The 18373-nt window shown below is 42.5% G+C and overlaps 1 protein-coding gene across 1 annotated transcript; it reads right to left on the bottom strand.

The window, feature by feature from the left end:
* Positions 1-601: 601 nt before the first annotated feature.
* LOC145415719 (uncharacterized) lies at positions 602-18064 on the bottom strand. The gene is made up of 4 exons (XM_080284944.1): positions 17716-18064; positions 15456-15575; positions 11215-11336; positions 602-2774 (listed from the first exon to the last, which is right to left on the bottom strand). Exons 1-4 carry the CDS (start codon positions 18062-18064, stop codon positions 1359-1361), a joined length of 2007 nt encoding a protein of 668 aa, XP_080141070.1. The 3' UTR covers positions 602-1358.
* Between the last annotated feature and the right edge of the window lie 309 nt (positions 18065-18373).

Raw genomic sequence — 18373 nt, forward strand, 5'->3', positions numbered from 1 at the left:
GTTGTGGCCCAAGTCAACAGTATAATAGTTTGAAAAATGGTTAAGAAACTGATGGCAGTGTGTTTTGACATACACTTAAAATGAGTCGTTTGCAACTGGAGCAGACTGCACTGCTTACTTAAAAGCCTGTATTGACAACCTTCATCAGTCAGAGAATATAGCTTAAACTTTTTTTTCTTTACAATCTCTATAGGCATTTATTCAGCTCAGGATGAGCTCTTTGAATGGATATTTACAGCCTCCATTTACTCCTGCACTGCAAGTATCCTCTTTCAGTCGAAAAATGTCATTTGGTAGGGGGGGCGGGGAATAAAGCTGAAGGAGTTTGAAGCAACTCTGTCATACTGCCAGGGAACAGTACTACTGTATATTGTATTTAGCTTAGAGTTGGTTAGCATAGTTGGCTTTCACCTTTGGAGTAGCACACTCCCCACTGATCACAACAAACCAAGCCATCAATACTAGTTGATATAATCCTGACAGCTGGACAGAAAAATATGGACTCAAAATTTATAAATTTATTCATATACATTGATTGAAGGATAATAAATTGATATAAAGCTACAATATTCAGTTATATACAGTTATTACATAGCCCTTTAATAACAGCAGTAACTATAGATTACCTTTACAGAGACAATCAAATAATATTTGCTAATACAGGTATCTGAGTAAAGGTATATTCCAGGTACATAGGTTAATGAACAAAATTATATATTTCCACAAGTACAAACATGACTTCTTAACCCTTTCACTAGTTTATAAGTAACGGGAGTACCAATATAACAAAGTTCCTTAGTTAAATAACTTCAAAACTCTAATCGGAACACTAGTGAAAGAGTTAACACAAATATAGTACATGTGGTCAACAGTTCATCAATATTGGTGTCATGTGACACAGTATCATAAAGCATAAAAAGCAACTTGACATTTCTGTTACTGATTGCGCAGACGACTAGCAATAGATGCATAGCAACATTAAATAGTAGTAGATTATAGGTTGATGACGTAAGTTTGGAGTACAGCCTTTATTCTCTGGAGACAAGTTCCAAGATGCGAGGATAAAATTGTCTGGCGAAACATATCCAGAGACAGCGAGGCATCAGCATTAATGTTGATAAGCTTGGAATAACAGATACAGTATACTGGTATATGATAAGTATTTATATCAATTACCAACTGAAAAGCTTTAAAAACTGCTACATAATTGGATATCTACTGTATATGCTTTTTGAAGCTTGTTCAGACTTGAAAACAACATGTAACTATGGGTTGGCCTTGAGAATTCACGTTATAATGTATGCAATGCTGTTTAAAATGTAAGTTTTTTGGTTTATCTTCTGTGCCAAAGCCAAATGTTACAGCATGGTATACCGTGCTGTGGAGAGGTTTAGTGGCTGAGCGCCTTCCTCTGAAACTTCTGCCAGCTGAATTAAAGCCATGGCACCCATCCACTTGTCCTTGGTTTCCCTAACTTGAGGCTGCCCAACCACTTGTCTGACTTGAGGTACAGGAGAGGCCTTCATAAGAACAGAAGGTCTAGTTTGGATGTCTGAATCAACGTGTCTTGCAGGCATTTCCAGATCTACATGTCTATGAGGAATACCAGGATCAATATGCCCATTTGGGATATCTAGATCTGTGCTCCTGTTCAAAATATCTAGATTGTTCTGCCTGTTTTGGTTGTCTGAATCAGTGTGTCTGTTTATGACATTCGGATCAATAATCCGAATTTTGGGAATATTTGGATCAAAGTGCCTGTTGGCAACATCAGGATCAATGTGTCTGTTTTGGTTGTCAGAATCTGTGTGTACATTTGTGTTGCTTGAATCAAAGTGTCTTGGCTGCTCCTGTTCTAGCTGGGCCTCAAGTAACCATCTCTTTTTTGGCTGTCTCAACCGCCAAGTTTCACCAATTTGTGGCAGTTTTTCTTGAGATGACTCTTCCTCAGCAGGCAGCTTTTGTGGCTCAGTGACAATGGCTGTTGACAATGACTGAGACTGCGAGATGGGAAGAGACAACACTACTTGTGGGATATAATCCTGCTGACATACATCAAGCATCTGTTTTTTGTTTAAGTCCATCAAGAGGCAACCATCAGTAACCTCAGTTGATGGTCTGCCTTCTGACCATGGCAGGTTCCCAGTAACTGGGCCTTCTTTAAGCACATGATTAGGAGGAACTGCAAGTGTGCTTGAATTCAACTCAGGAGTAGGATAGCTCAACCCGAAAATCTCACTTTCAGTCAACAGAAGTTTGGGTTCAGACGATGCATGAACCTCATTAACTGGAATTAGTGGAGTTAAACCTTGTTCTTCAGTTTCAAGCAATGGTTTGATACCATCAATATCAAAGCCACGGTAACCTTGAGTCTTTGTTGGGCTCTGGATATTTTCAGTATTTCTCAGGACACGAGAATGGAGAGAGGAAGTTGGTAGGGGCCTCTGGGGTCGTTGGAAGTCTGTGAACTTGTTCTCATCTCCCTCATAAATACCAGATGATCTGAACGCATTTTCATCTTTGTGAATGGTGTGGTATACAGAGATGGAACGACTGTCTGATACATTCTGCTGCTGCTCCATCAGGGGACCCAAACCACGGCGAGATTTTGTGCGTTTTACAGGTGGTGGAGACATGATGTCTGTGTCTGAACTAGGTGAGTGTGGAGTCTGGGGAGTGTCAGGGGTGCCCTCTAGTTCTCGTTTAGTCTTACGTGTTTTGGCTGGGGTGCGCTCCATCCTCTCATGACGATATTTCTCCAGCCATCGCAAAACCTAAAAAGTAAAAGCACTTATTAGTAAAACTTATGAGCATACCATATCATATTGTTTATCAAGGCTCCAACATGCTTGCATGCGCTGGCCTCGGTCAACAAATAGTGGCTCTCCATGCTGCTCGATCTCGGGCAACCTCCCTAATCAGTCCCATATCCTTGAGGTTACAGTCTATGACCATGTTCCTGGTCTTTTTCAGTCTGCCTCTCACAACCCTACTCCTGATATTCACACTTCACAACTTCCACACTTAACTGTCATTCTCCATCCTCACAACATGTCCAGACCATCTCAATCTACCCCTCCTCATACATACCCAACATCATCCCAGGTGGTGATTTCAACACCAAGGCGTCAGCCTGACATGTCAAAAACCCTGACACAGACAGAAGGCTGATACTATAATCCCAAACAGATAATCTTTCCATTCTCAACTATCTCCATTAACATACCCATATCCCACACCAAGCCCTCTTCCTCCCATCATCTCCAAATATCACCTTTTGCTCCCCCAAAACTTGCCCCCACAACATCGTGGAGAGTGGTCAAAATCCTTGGCTCTGACCACCTCCCAGTCATCATCACTATCAAAACCAGTATCACCCCAGCTGGCCACAGACACACACACTAATTATGAGACCCACCTGGGGGGTCTTCACAACTGAAACAGAACAACACTTTGAAACACTATAAAGTACAACCATCACAAACATCAACACTGGTGTGCACACTTTCAATGTAATTATTCAAAATGCAGACAAAAAGACACATCCCTAGAGGCAACAGAGAAAGAGACACAATCCCAACTTCACATCAGAAATTCAAGGCCTCATCAGTCAATGCGACGCATTGCAACACTCCCCAACACCCCGTATACAAGACACTGTACAACAAATAAAAGCACTGAACACTCAAATAAATAATAAAATATCACAGCAGCAAAAACTATACAGTAAGCCCTCCAATATCCGATGTAACAGAGCCAAAGGCATGTCCGGATAGTGATCCTGTCCGGATATTGGGCCCCAGCCTCCTGGACTTGTACTTATGGACCTTAACTCAGAAAAACACCTATACAACTACCTCTGGACATGCATTGCACCTATTTAAGACCCAAATCACACCAATACGGGACATAAAAGACCAAAATAAATGCAAAAGAACCATAAAATGAGGTTTTAGAGGTGAGTTTATACAATATTAAACATTCTGGGTACTTACAAGTCCCTGGCTCCTGAACTGGTTTGAACTTCCAGTTTGCAGTCCACAGTTAATCCTCTGCACTCTAAATTCTAATTTCTTAACACTGCACAACACTGTAAATTCCCGTGTGTTCTAGTGGTGAGGTATTGCAGTTTAATCACTGTTTATTCACAAAAAACAAGCACCTGTGGCTTGCACTGCTATAAGCATCTGCTTTCGATCGGAGTTAGGCTGTGACTGTTGATGATGGCGGGGTAACAGAGTTGCCAGATCGCAACGGCCATATTACCAAACTCCTCAATTTTCATTACCATTTTTTATTTTCATTACCAAATTCGTAAAGCTAGCATCTATTCTTCACTAATTATATACACAAGTGGAAATACATGTAATCACTCTTCTTATAATTAACAGCATGTTGATTATTATCACGCTACATAGGCTACCAAAATAATCAGAGAGGGCAAACAATCCACCATCTCCATCCTGTGTATCCTCATACATGTGAAAAATCCATTTGGTAATTCATTATTCTGATTCATTACCAAACGAATTTTTCATTACCAAATTGGCCCACACTTGGTAATGAAAAATACCAAATGGCAACCCTGACAGGGGAGGAGGGAAGGGGGAGGAAGGAAGGGGTGAAGGGACCCTGGTGTAACAGCTGTTCGACGCCACGCGGCAATTTCAAATTACGGGTGGGAAAAAAGTCAGATTTTTTTCAATTTTTTTGCGGTTTTTGGCCCATTTTGGGAATATTGGATCCCGGGACGATTATGTCCGGTTAGTGGGGATGTTCGGATATTGGATATTAGAGGGATTACTGTATTGGAATAACTATCTTGAAACACTTGACCACAAAACAAACACCAGCAAACTACAAACCACTAAACAGCATCACTCTCCAACAGCAACACTACACAATCACACACTGCCATCACAAAAACAGACACCATACCCTCAAATAAACAACAAGCAAACACTCTCATCAATCATTTTTCACGTCAATCATCTAAACCCCCATCGCGATGACCGACGTGTTATTCGATGTAGGAGACAGTTCCCCACAGAACCAGACTTTTCACCCTTCACTTACAACCAGATGAAGCACATCATTAGCACTGGGGGAGGTGGTGGCTCAATTGGTAGAAAGGCGACCCGCAGTCCTACCGGATCCAGGTTCAAATCCAGGTTGGGCAGGGAACAGTTTAAAGATTTGAATTTCGTGAAATCAGACTTTACTGACCTACCAGAAGACCCGCCAACATGTCATGAAAATACCCCCGCTAATACCAATACACCAGTCCTATATGAGACAGCCTTAGCATGTATTCAGTATGGATGGTGGGTGTTAATGCTGAAGTGGTGACATGTAGAGAGGTGTACTGTACGTAGGAGGACTACTGGGCCACGAGAGCAGGCTGTGAAGCCTATGCTCAGAGTCGGACACACACACACACACACACACACGCACGCATGCACGCACACACACACACACGCACGCATGCACGCACACACACATGCACGCACGCACGCACACACACACACGCACGCATGCACGCACACACACACACACACACAAAATTAAGCACTTATCTGCCTGTAGACCAGAGAACTTAAGCAACATACCCCTCAAACATCTTGGACCACAAGGCATACAAGTACTCACCAACATATCAAACTGCAGCTACTCACACAACATAATACCCAACACCTGGAAGCATGGTGCCATCATCACTATCTCCAAACCCAACAAAGACCCTACGCTGCCTTCCTCACACCACCCCATCACACTCCTCTGCACCCTTCCAAAGTCACTGAACGATTAGTATTACAATTAGTAACACCTCACATCCCACTAGCCCCATCACAACATGGTTTTAGGCCGTTACGCTCCACAAACACTCTTTTTACAGACCGTACACAAAGAGTTTTTGATGACATCAATTCAGCTAGGCCACCACACAGAACACTCCTAGTCACACTAGACATTAGCAAGGCCTTAAATACAATCTCCTTCCACAACCTCACAAACAAAATTTTCAATACAAACATGCACAATAACACAAAAAGATAGCTGCCAAACTACTTAGCAGGCAGATGTGCACATGTAACATTCGCCGTTCAGTCACTGAACACCAGAAACTTCACAAATGGCATCCCTTAATGATATGTTGTCCCATACACTTTTTAACCTATACATGCATGACATACCCATATCCCAGATACACATAGCTTCCTATGTAGACAACATAACACTTACATGTACACATCAAATTGCAAACACAACACAGCTGCACACATCCTACCTCAACACACTACACGAATGGTTCACCACAATCAGACTCAATATAGCCCCAGCCAAATCTACAGCAACCCTTCTCACAAACTGGACAGCAGAACATAGTCACATTCCACACTTCACCATAAACAACATCCTCCTACCACACAAACACACAAATTCCTTGGTGTAACAAACAATACACCAATGTCACTTAACACATCATCATCATCCGGACCTCCTTTCCCACCCAAGGGCAGGGTGAGGAGTAGCAACATCCAGACAGCCCAAACTTGCCCAATCCAATGGGCCACGCTTCCATTCACTCATCATTCAAGCCCCCGGAATCCTGGCTCTATCGGATCCGCCAAAAAACATTCACCACGTTCTGTAGCTTCACATAAATGTATCTGATTGAGTCAATCCGGACGCCGCCACGTTAAAAAGGGATGCCAAAATCCCTGACCATGCACCTCTTCAACATTCATCCAGCCAGCTCGATCTCGTCAGTTCCCTAGCCTCACCGACCTCCAAACCTCTCTTCCTCACACCCTCATCCACCATATCTCTCCACCTTCTCCTTGGCCTACCTCACCTTCTCCCTCCTTCAAATTTGCTCAGATATAGCTTTTTCACTACTCTATTGTTATCCATTCTCTCCACATGACCATACCATCTCAGTAAACTCTCTTCAATTCTGGTGTCCACAGACTTCCTTACTCCACACCTTTCATGAATCACTTTATTTCATATCCTATCCACCCTCTGTACTCCACAAACATTCCTCAGCTGGGTGTTGCTTTGATGGTCCTTGGTGTTTGTGGATGTGCTGCCATGGAGTGTTAGTGGATGTTGTGGGTTTGTGGAGGCTGTGGCAAGAATTTGTTTGCCTCTCATGTCTCCATGATCCTTGACTTTGAGGACTTTGGTTTCTTGGTGTAGGTGATCTATGAGTGTAGTTGCTGTGTAGCCTGTGATTATTTTTAGGGCCTTGGTCTGTAGGTGTTGTAGTGTGTTTTAGTGAGGTTAGAGGCCCAAGCTGGGCTTGCATAATTCATCACTGAACATATACGGTATACTGTTTGTATACCGTGGTGGTTGTTTCTTTGTTGTGTCCGAATGTTGTATGGGCAAGTGACCTTAGGACATTGAGTCTTGGTGTTAATTTATTTTTAATACTTTTATTGTTTGTGATGTGTTATGAAATGGATCTGGACAGCCTGTGGAATGCATGTAGGGATTGCTTAGTTAGGAGTGCTAAAATGGTGTGTGGTGTGGCAAGAGTAACAACAAAGAAGAAAGGTACGGCATAGTAGGATGAGGAGGTTAAGAATGCCGTGGAGGAAAAGAGGAAGAAGTGGCTAAAGTGGTTACAGGATAGGGGTTCAGTTGAAATAAGAACTGAGTATATTGAGAGCAAGAAGCATGTAAAGAGACTAGTGAAGAGGAAAAAGGAGGAGGTAAATGATGATCTAGGAAGGAAAATGAATGCAAACTACTCTGAAAATAGGAAGTTATTCTGAAAAGAGGTGTGGAATGTAGAAGTGAAAGCGGAAAGAAGTGTGATGGTGTGAAGGATGCAGGTGGTAGATTATTAACCCATGGAGATGAAGGAAGGACCAGGTGGAAAGAATATTTTGAGAGCCTGATGAATGAGAATAGAGAGAGCAAAGCGGTTGTAAACATGATTAGATTTGGGGATGTGAAGAGTAGAAATGCAGTGCCAGGAGACGTGACACTCGCACAGGTGAAGAGTGCTGTGAAGTGGCTGAAAAATGAGAAAGCATCTGGGGTTGATAAGGTGTATGCAGAAATGCATAAGTGTAATGGAAAGAGTGGAATGAAGTGCTTGTTGGAGATATGTAAGAAGGGATGAATGAGTGAAACTGTGCCTGCAGAGTGGAAAAAGGCTGTGATTGTACCCCGTTACAAAAATAGAGGTGAACGAAGTGAGTGCAGGAATTATCGTGGCATAAGTTTAATGAGTGTGGTAGGGAAGGTATATGGAAGAATTATTATAGAGAAAGAGAGATATCAGAAGTCCTAGTGAGTGATGAACAGGGTGGCTTTAAGAGTGGCAGAGGATGTGTGGATCAAATATTTGCAGTGAGACAGGCAACAGAGAAGGCTTGTGAGGAGGACCATAAGGTGTTTATGGCATTCATGGATCTGGAAAAAGCATACAACAAAGTAGACAGAGAGGGATTGTGAAAAGTTTTGCGAATGTACGGTGTAGATGATAAGCTGCTAGGTGTTGTCAAGAGTTTTTATGATGGTAGCGAAGCATGTGTAAGGGTTAATGGGCATCTAAGTGAAGGTTCACAATTGATGCGGGCATGCGACAAGATTGTGTGATGCCCCTATGGTTGTTCAATATATATATATGGATGGAGTGATGAGAGAAGTAAAAACACAAGTAATGGAGAGAGGGATGACATTGGTAATGACTGGTGATAGATGGAATATCTCAAATTTGTTTTATGCTGATGATGCAGCACGGCTGGCAGGTACCAGACGAGAACTTGGTAGGCTAGTGCAGAGTTTTGCTGATGTCTATGAGCGTCGTACCTTAAGAGTAAATGTGGAAAGGAGTAAAGTGATGGTTATTGAGAGAGAAAGTGACTCCCAGTGTGATGTTACAGTGAACTGAGAGAGACTGGAATTGGTGAGAGAGTTCAAATACCTGGGTACAGTGACAGAAAAATGAGGAAAATGTGCAAAAGAAATTGAAAGTAGAGTAACACAGGAAAAAAAGTCCTCAAAGTCAAGGATCATCGAGACATGAGAGGCAAACAAATTCTTGCCACAGCCTCCACAAACCCACAACATCCACTAACACTCCATGGCAGCACATCCACACACACCAAGGACCATCAAAGCAACACCCAGCACACGACAGCATACATAAATGCTGTCATCTCTCCCCCCTTGCCTGCCTCAAACCAGCTTCCAGAAGCATATCCATACTCAAATCACTCGCAGCTTCATTTAGTCACTCAAAGACAACACAAAGCTGCATGCATGGCTTTCTGATATCCACCCTTCTGAATCCCACCTCCCTCGTGAGGACAGGGTCCACCTGTCCAGGCTGAGATGTGGGCATCATCCAGCCCTCATAAGTTATCAGAAGAAGCTGGATGACTCAGTCACTGATGCTTGTCCAGGATGCAGCACAGCACCTCATACTATTAAACACATTATGGAAGACTGCATTGCACATAATCACCTGCACCAACTTGAGAAGTCTGTGGGAAAGCCCGGTCTCGGGTCTTCCTTAGGGACTTGAGGCTGTTCAGCCAGACTGCCTAGGGAACAACTACAACTACTGCTACTACCCCTGCTCATCACAACACCAATACACTCTAGTCTCATCCTTCCTCTCAATTCTTCAGTTGTAATCCTAGCTCCCCCAGGCCTTGCACTCAAGGAGGCACTACACATCCATCTAATCACTGTCATTTCTGTATGTCTGAGCATACAAACATCCTCTTCCTTTACTCCCCAGGTCTCACTACCGTACAGTATTCCACTCCTAACACATGCTGCACACAAAGATCCCTTACCATGGAGGGAGAGCCCTCTCAACATCAGGATGGGCAACAGCTCCTTGAACTTTCTCCAACTACTCCTTACCCAGTCCACAGAAATAGCTCCAGACCTACCTCCAGCAACATAACATGTCCCCCAAATAACAAAACTCTTCCACACACTCAAGAGATCCACCAGCAAGAGCAATCCTTTCACACCTGACTACCTCTATATGGCCACCCTGACACACAGCATACATGAAATCAGCATTATCTAGCAGTCTACCTCTAGTACCACTAAATCTCTCATGCACCCACTTATCACAAACCTGCAAAAGGAGTTACTTCCCATACCCTTGTGGCATATCACACAACCACTCTCCCTCTGCTCTGACAGCTTTGTTTTATCCATATTTACTCTCAAAACCTTGTACCCCATTCAGTCTCTCCATTTCTTAAATCCTTCCTCTGCCTCACTTTCATTCTTTGCAATTGGCACCAAGTCATTAGCATACAACATCTCCCATGGGAGTCCACTTCTGAAGTCACTTGAGAGAGTTTCAAGCATCATGACAAACAATAAGGGACTCAGACTGACCCCTGATGCATGCCAACATTCATGGAAAACTTTGTCATTCATCTCCATTCACTATCGCCTTGGTTTGAGCACCGGACCCACATACATGGCCATAACCACTCTAACCAGCCACTCCTTGATCCCAAGCTTTCTCACTGCCCACTTCACCACCTTCTTAGGAACTGTCAGAGGTCTTCTCCAAATCAACAAAGTAATGCTCCCTTTTCTTCCTTCTATATTTTTCCCAAAACTGTTGGGCAATGAATATGGCATAAGTGGTCCCTTTGACTGGCATACACCTGAACTGCAACTTATCAATATTCACTCCCTGACTTATCATACCTTCTGCATAAAAATATTATAAACTATTAAGCACAGTTATCAATTAAATGGTATTTTATCACTCCAGAAATTGGGTGTGCATGCAAACAACATACAATTAACATACACAACTTTCCATCTCTGACTTCATGAACATGTTAACTCTAATATGACTCTTTTCAAATAATTCCCTTGTGAGATTTAGCTAGCTGGACGAATTTTGTGTGGATGAATGTATAACAATGGTTTGGCACCTTTATTAACTGAAAAAATGTTGGACTGACTGTTGGATAGGTCAATATGAAGCTACAGGTAGAGTAATTTTAACCTATCCAGTGAAGCCAGGATTCTAGGGGCTTGAATATTGAGTGAACATGAGTGTGTCCCATTCAACTGGACAAATTTTGGCTAGTAATTCATTCAACCAATTTTTTTCTGGCTTTCTGGACTCTACCTCACCTCTCTCTAGGAAGGGAAATGAGGTAGCTACAAAACTTTAATGACATGTACTTAAAAATCACCACTTACGTCATCTGTGCACTCAGCAGGTGAGAGCTGTGGGTTGATGTTAAGATCTGGTGTCCTCTGCAAGGTGGCATATGGGTGCTCTGCACAATGGCGGTTGGCATGGGTGAAGCGGGAGGTACAACCTGAGGATGATAATTTTATAAGGAACATGGGGGTAGGGTTTTTTTTTCAAGAATACTCCCCCAGTATCCCTGCTTGTCGTAAAAGGCAACTAAAAGGGTTGGCGGAGGGTTAGTGCCCCTCCCTGGAAAACAACTAACTACAAAGACAAACAAGAAGCCTCGGACAAGGACTGACCAAACAATGATGACCCAGGACCGGACAAAGGACTTGGTAATGGAAACATGGAATGTACGAGGTGCAAATGATGAGGTGAAAGAGACAGAGATTGTCCAGGTGCTTGAGGGTGCGAAAGTGGATGTATGTGGAATAACTGAAACAAAATGGAGAGGAGAAAGTGTGAGAGAAGGGGATTATGGATGGGGTATATGTGCTGAAGTAGGTGAGAATGAGAGGGCAAAAGAGGGAGTATGTATAGTTGTGAGTAAAAGATGGAAGAAGAGCACAAGACAGTATGGATCACTTAGGTCAAGGATTCTGAGGGTAAGGTTGAAAGTTGGAATACAAATGTGGGCAATTGTGTGTATGCGCCAACGCAAGATCATGCTAGCAGAGTGAGAGAAGAGTTTTGGACAAATGTGGAAGTGTGCATGGAAAAGTTTGGAAGGAATGAGAGAGTGTTTTTGATCAGTGATATGAATGGTAAAGTAGGGAATGTGAAAGTGGATGGAATAGTTGGTGAGTGGGGTGTGCTGGCTGAGATAGATGAGAATGGCAGTGTGTTAGTGGACATTCGTGCTGGGAGGGGGTTGGAGATAGCCAATACCCTCTTCAGGCATAAAATGATCCACAGGTATACATGGTGAGTGATGAGAAGGGTGGGTGGTGAACTGAATGAAAGGAAGGCAATGATTGATTATGTGGATGAAAGGATGGAAACATATGTAATGGATGCAAGAGCTTATAGAGGTTGGGGGAGTGGACTTTCTGACCACTACTTGGTGGTGGCCAGAATTAGGATCCAAGTAAGATGGAGAAAAAGAAGAAGGGAAAGACGAGAGGAAGGAGTAGTTGTAAGGAGAGTGGAAAGGTTACAAGAGGATGAGAAAAAGGCAGAGTATAAGAAAGAAGTGGAGGAACGACTGGGCAAATATGAATTGGAGCAGATGGGGGACGTGGAAGGTGTGTGCAGGATACTTATAGAAGAAATATGTGCAGCATGTGATATGGTGTGTGGGAGGAAGAGAAGACACAGGGGGGTGCAAGGAACAGCATGGTGGACTGAAAAGGTGAGACAGGCTGTGGCACAAAAGAAGAAAGCATACAATGAATGGATGAGAAATGGGGGCGTGGAAGAAGTTGAGAGGCAGAAGAGAGAGTTATATGTAGAAAGAAAGAGAGAGGTGGAAAGATTAGTAAGAGAGAGTAAGAAGAGAGTGGATGAGGAATTTGGAAGGAATTTGAGTGTAAAGTGGAGGGACTGTAAGAAAATGTTCTGGAAAGAGGTGAAGAGAGTAAGACAGGGTGGAAGTGAGGTTAGCAGGGGAGTGAAAGATAAAAATGGTAGGTTACTAATGGAGAAGGGAGAAAAAGTGAGCAGATGGAGAGAACACTTTAAGGAACTGTTGAACGTAGAGGATGGAGGTAATGCAAGTATAAGTGGCTGGGGAATGGCTGGGAGAAGGAGGGAGGTGAGAAGACAGGAAGAAATCAGTAGGATAGAAGTTGTGGAAGCAATGAAGAAAGTTAAATTGGGGAAAGCCCCAGGAATTAATGGAGTGTGTGGTGAAATGCTGAAGCATGGGGGAGAGATAGCACCAGAATGGATGTGGAAGATGTGCAGATTGGTCTGGGAGGAAGGTAGAGTCCCGGAGGATTGGAAGTCAGGTATAATTATTCCCTTGTACAAAGGAAAAGGGGAAAAAGAAGTGTGTGGTAATCATAGGGGCATTTGTCTTCTTAGTATAATAGGAAAAGTGTATGGTAGGATACTTATTGACAGAGTTAGAGAAAGAACAGAGGAATTAGTTGGAGAAGAACAGGGAGGCTTTAGGAAGGGAAGAGGTTGTGTAGACCAGATATACATTCTTAGATCTTTAGTGGAAAAGTTTCTAGAGAAGGGAAAGAAGTTGTATGCAGCTTTCATGGATTTGGAGAAAGCATATGACAGGGTGGATAGACAAGGATTGTGGAAAGTATTAAGAATATATGGAGTAGATGGGAAGTTGTTGAATGCTGTGAAGGGTATGTATGATGGTGCTAAGGCTGCAGTGCATGTGGATGATGAACTAAGTGAATTTCTCTCTTTGAAGGTTGGGTTGAAACAGGGATGGGTCATGTCTCCATGGTTGTTCAATCTGTACATGGATGGGGTAATAAAAGAGGTACCGGTACAAGGTGGATGTTGGAGTGGCCCTGGTGAGAGAGGATAGTGTTTGGAAACTCCCTGTACTGTTGTTTGCAGATGATACTGTGTTGTTGAGTGAAGATGAAGGGGAGCTGCAAGGCTCGGTGGATGAGTTTGGGAGATTGTGTAAGAAACGGAATCTAAAGGTGAATGTAGGGAAGAGTAAAGTGATGGTCTTTGAGAGAGGTGAAGTCAGTGAATGTACAGCAAGGTTGGATGGTGAGGAATTGGAAAATGTGAGTACGTTTAAGTACTTGGGTAGTGTGATGAGTAAGGATGGAGGTTTGGAGGGTGAAGTGCTTGAAAGGGTACAGCAGGGAAGAAAGGTTGCTGGTTCTTTGAAAGCAGTGATAAGAAACAGGGAAGTGAGCATGGAAGTGAAAAAGTTACTACATGACAGTATTGTGATACCAACTCTAATGTATGGAAGGGAAGCTTGGACGTTGTTGGAAGGACACAAGTCAAGATTGCGAGCAGTAGAAATGAGTTATTTAAGAGGAGCCTGTGGAGTCACATGGAGAGACGGGCTGACAAATGAGGATATAAAGGAGTGTTGTGGTGTGGATGTGGATGTGATAGGAAGCGATATGAGGAACACACTGAGGTGGTTTGGCCATGTGGAGAGGATGGAGGGTGAAAGACTGACGAAGAGAGTGTATGTGAGTGAGGTGGAGGGGGGAAGAGGGAGGGGGAGGCCGAGGATGAGATGGAGGGGTATATGAGAGAGGGGGTGTGTGAGTTGGGAGCAGGGCAGTGAAATGGCGGGGGACAGGGTGACGTGGAGGCAATTTGTTTGTGGCCACCCCAAACGGGATTGAGGCGTCTGGCAATAGATAGATCAGGAATGGCTGAGTATTGTATGATTGATTCAAGATGCTTGATGGAAGTTTCTGAAGCAGATAAATGGTTGTTTCTAACATTTACATATCTGGTATATCATGAGGCTAATCAGAATGTGAAACCAGTGGACTGAAGGCTGAAGTCATCATCTTTCTGCAGTCCACCATCCTCATTTTGAAGGATAGGGAGGGAGCTGTGAGATGCTTGTTGAATCAAGCAGGCAGTGCACCACATGAAAGTATCCATATCCACCACCAACACAGGTGTGAAACATCAAGTGGTAATCAGAAAATGAATGTGTATGGGATGATTGTCATATGAAGTGTAGTGGATGGAAGGGGATGCAGATCAAGGGCAGGATGAAGGGAAAAAGTGTGTGAGGGAGGAGGATGTCATGAAGGGTCATTGTTAGTAAGGAAAACTGCCTGGATATTTGCAATAACCAATCCTCACGTAAACGCATCATCAAGTAACAAGTGGGTAACAACTCAAGTCTCTGTTCATTTTCATGAACTTTACACCGGTACTTACAATGATAATGCACAGAAGTAGTATGTTTAAATCATTATTACCATTTAAGTTTGCCCGAAAGGTAAAATATTCGTAGTTGGTCATTGGTAAACATAATGGTACAATACCATGCACATCATGCAGCTGTTATGCTAAAGAAACCCCAGTTCACTGAAATTTGATGCCAAAACTTGACTAAAACTCAGTGCTTGAATTAAAGTGCTGCTATCTCCTAATGATTTTAGTCAGTTGAAACAAAGATCTTACCTATCCTTCTAAGTCTCTATGAGAAAAATCACATGGATAACAATCACAGACACCCCACACACACATATATATATATATATATATATATATATATATATATATATAAACCTGGACAGAAGGGTTATAGAGAACTACCTGAATGACTCAATAACGTTACCTGGTGCTGAGCATATGAAGGGTTTCTCGCCTGTGTGCAGTCTTTGGTGTGTCTTGAGCTGGCCACTCTGTGTAAATGCCTTAGTACACCCTGGATAGTCACACTGGTATGGTCGCTCACCTGTAACAGTAACAAAAGCCTTACCTAACAGTCTATTTAACAACCTTTTGACTTAGTAGGCCTATTATCAGTATAATTAAACTATACTGCAGTTTATCTCCCACATTCAGTTCCCTCATCTGCATATATTTATCATACGATCCCAACTTGCCCCATCCAAATTTCAATACGGTGTTAGACTAATTAAAAGTGTTTAGTAGGAAAAGAGGAGGGCAAACACAGATGAATGATAAAGGTGAAAGAAGTCGGCAGCACTATGTCAAGTGAGTAGTGCTGCCTACTTCTTTCACCTTAATCATTCCTTGTCTGCCTTCCTCGTTTCCTATTACACCCGTCGTTCCTGTCACTTTTTAAAACTTCTTTTCTTGTTAGATGGCTTTACACCGAGTGAGAGTTCTAATGGTTTCCCGTAAGCCAGGAAACAAGTTACAGCTCTGGGTGGTACCCATATAACCAATCCATACGTGATCAACTTGAAATATTAACTGTTATACACAGTATGTATTTATACAACTGAAGGTGGTGGGTCTTGCACCTTCAGCAAACAGTCATACAGTTAGTGGTTATAAGTTTGTGGGTGTAGCCACACGCCCTTCATCAAATATTTGATACAGTGTATGTCATCAAACTACGGAGGAATTCGTCGGAGGGTCAGTGTCCCTCCCCGTAAAACAACGTAACTCAAAATCACACCGCCACTCCTCAATGGATTATGGCGTCTGGGTATAGATAAAAGGATACATAGTTCACTCAGTTTGTGAAAGACTTCGAAAGAGATATTACCTGTCGCAAGTTGAAAGGGCTATACCCGTTTCAGTCTAATGCAATAACTGTTTTTAAAGGATATTCTACATATATTGTTGATAGCGGACCTCAGCAATCAATAGGTCTTGGCCCCCTGAAAGTACGTAAAAGTATTTTTGACAAATACCCGCGGTAAAGGATTAGTCATAATGATTTCACTCGCCATCGACCATTACCGTTTAAAAGACCAATAAACGATATGTCATTACATTATCAAAAGTAATGGATTCAAGTTTGGCAACTTGTCTGTCGTTACAAAGGATCTTTGAGAACTTACTCTGCGCTCTTGACATACCTTCAAGTCAATGATCGCAAGGCTAAATAAATTCTCTGAGCTACGTCTTTATATGCCACTCCATCCTGAGTAATCATAAGTGTTACTGATATCATCAGTAATTGGAAGTCCGATATAAACATAAATATTCCAAAAGAAGCGCCTGTCAACTGATTTGGCGCGAAAGCCCTGCACTACAGAGCATCCGTTCTGCGCACCTACATTTAATCGCCCCGAGGCATCACCAGACTTTTAAATAGCGGACTCAGCCACCATTTAAAAGTATCGACATTTTACACTGTCCTGCCTACAAATTCCAGTGTATGACTGACAAATTTAATGACAACACCATATACAACAAAACAGGATATTAATGATTTATATCAAATAAATTACTAAATACCGTAGCATTTACCTTAACACGGACATTTCACTAAAATTAGAGAATCTACTCGGTCACATTAATTTTATAGTCACGTTTACTTACAATTTACATTTGAGCTCTTAACTGGTGAGCAAGTTATTACATTCGTCTCAAGCGTTTCCCGCCAAACGCCCAACCCAAACATGAAGGCCCAACGTGGTTATTGCGCAATCTTCTAACCATGCTTACGGTAAATACCTTGGTTACACAGTAGCACCAGTAAATACTGCTATGCAAGTTTTCCTTTAAGGCAATTAGCAACAAGTATGGGTATCATTGTATTTAACTATTTCGCACACTGGATAAACACCATTAGTTAACTAGCATAGTAGCTAGTGTAATTGAAATCAATTAAAAAAATTGTACCCAAAATCCTAGAAATCCGTGATTGACAAACTTCATTTCACCCAAGTAGCTTGGGTTTATAAGGTAAATATCAACTAACACGTATTAAGTAAATATGTTTTAGCCGTTGTTAGCCGTTTTAATCGTTGGGGTAGAGGGCTAGCCTGACACATTCCAATCCACAAATATATCCACACTAAACATCCAAAGCTACTACAACTGCTTATCTATATCGCTAAATAAGACATGTTTAAAAATGGCCGCTTTAAATGCCTGGGATCACAACAACATACCTGTGTGGGTCCGCAGGTGTGCTTGGAGGGACTTTTCTCTAGGGAACACTCGGTTGCAAATCTGACACTTGATACTGCTTGGGGACTGGGCACCTTCCATTATTAGCGAATTTATGGCGTCAGCTCGAGGACGGCCCCTTTTCGATTCACTGTTTCGTAGATCCGGGCTATCACTGCTGGCACTGCTCAAACAAGGGCTGCTTAACTCCACTTTACACGCATTTTCTCCCCAGTTCCACGGGTACAATGTATTATCCGTCATGGGGGGACTCCCAGGGAACGACATACCGCCATTTGGAGGCCTTTTGGGCGTGGAAAACTGGGAATTGTCACGAGACTTATCAGACATGACCGCTAGTCCAAGGTGGGAATTCTTCAGCGCGGGAGGATTTAGCGCCAAAACAAATCAAAATGTTGGCGGGCTTGATCGCTTGTCATGATTGGTCAACGTTCCGGGCTGAGGTGCGCGATAAATACGGATATATTTACCAGTATAAAAGATTGTTGTATATGAATGAGGACTTTGATTCAATTATACATTTTTTCATCTTACTAAAAATGTAGACGGGATAGAGTGACGAATTTTATTTACTGCAAGAAAAATACTTGAGAATAAGAAATGTGGACCCTGCATAGTTGTACCCTGACGAGCTCTATG

Source organism: Coenobita brevimanus, chromosome 103, assembly GCF_032717465.1.
Source record: "Coenobita brevimanus isolate Jiangsu-jjx chromosome 103, ASM3271746v2, whole genome shotgun sequence".
NCBI classification, from domain to species: Eukaryota; Metazoa; Arthropoda; class Malacostraca; order Decapoda; family Coenobitidae; genus Coenobita; species Coenobita brevimanus.

Coding starts and splice junctions, on each gene's coding strand:
- LOC145415719 (XM_080284944.1), bottom strand. CDS start 18,064: ATGTCTGATAAGTCTCGTGACAATTCCCAGTTTTCCACGCCCAAAAGG. Junction 15,576..17,715: donor ACACCTGCGGACCCACACAG/GTATGTTGTTGT, acceptor TTACTGTTACAG/GTGAGCGACCATACCAGTGT. Junction 2,775..11,214: donor CTGCTGAGTGCACAGATGAC/GTAAGTGGTGAT, acceptor TTTACTTTTTAG/GTTTTGCGATGGCTGGAGAA.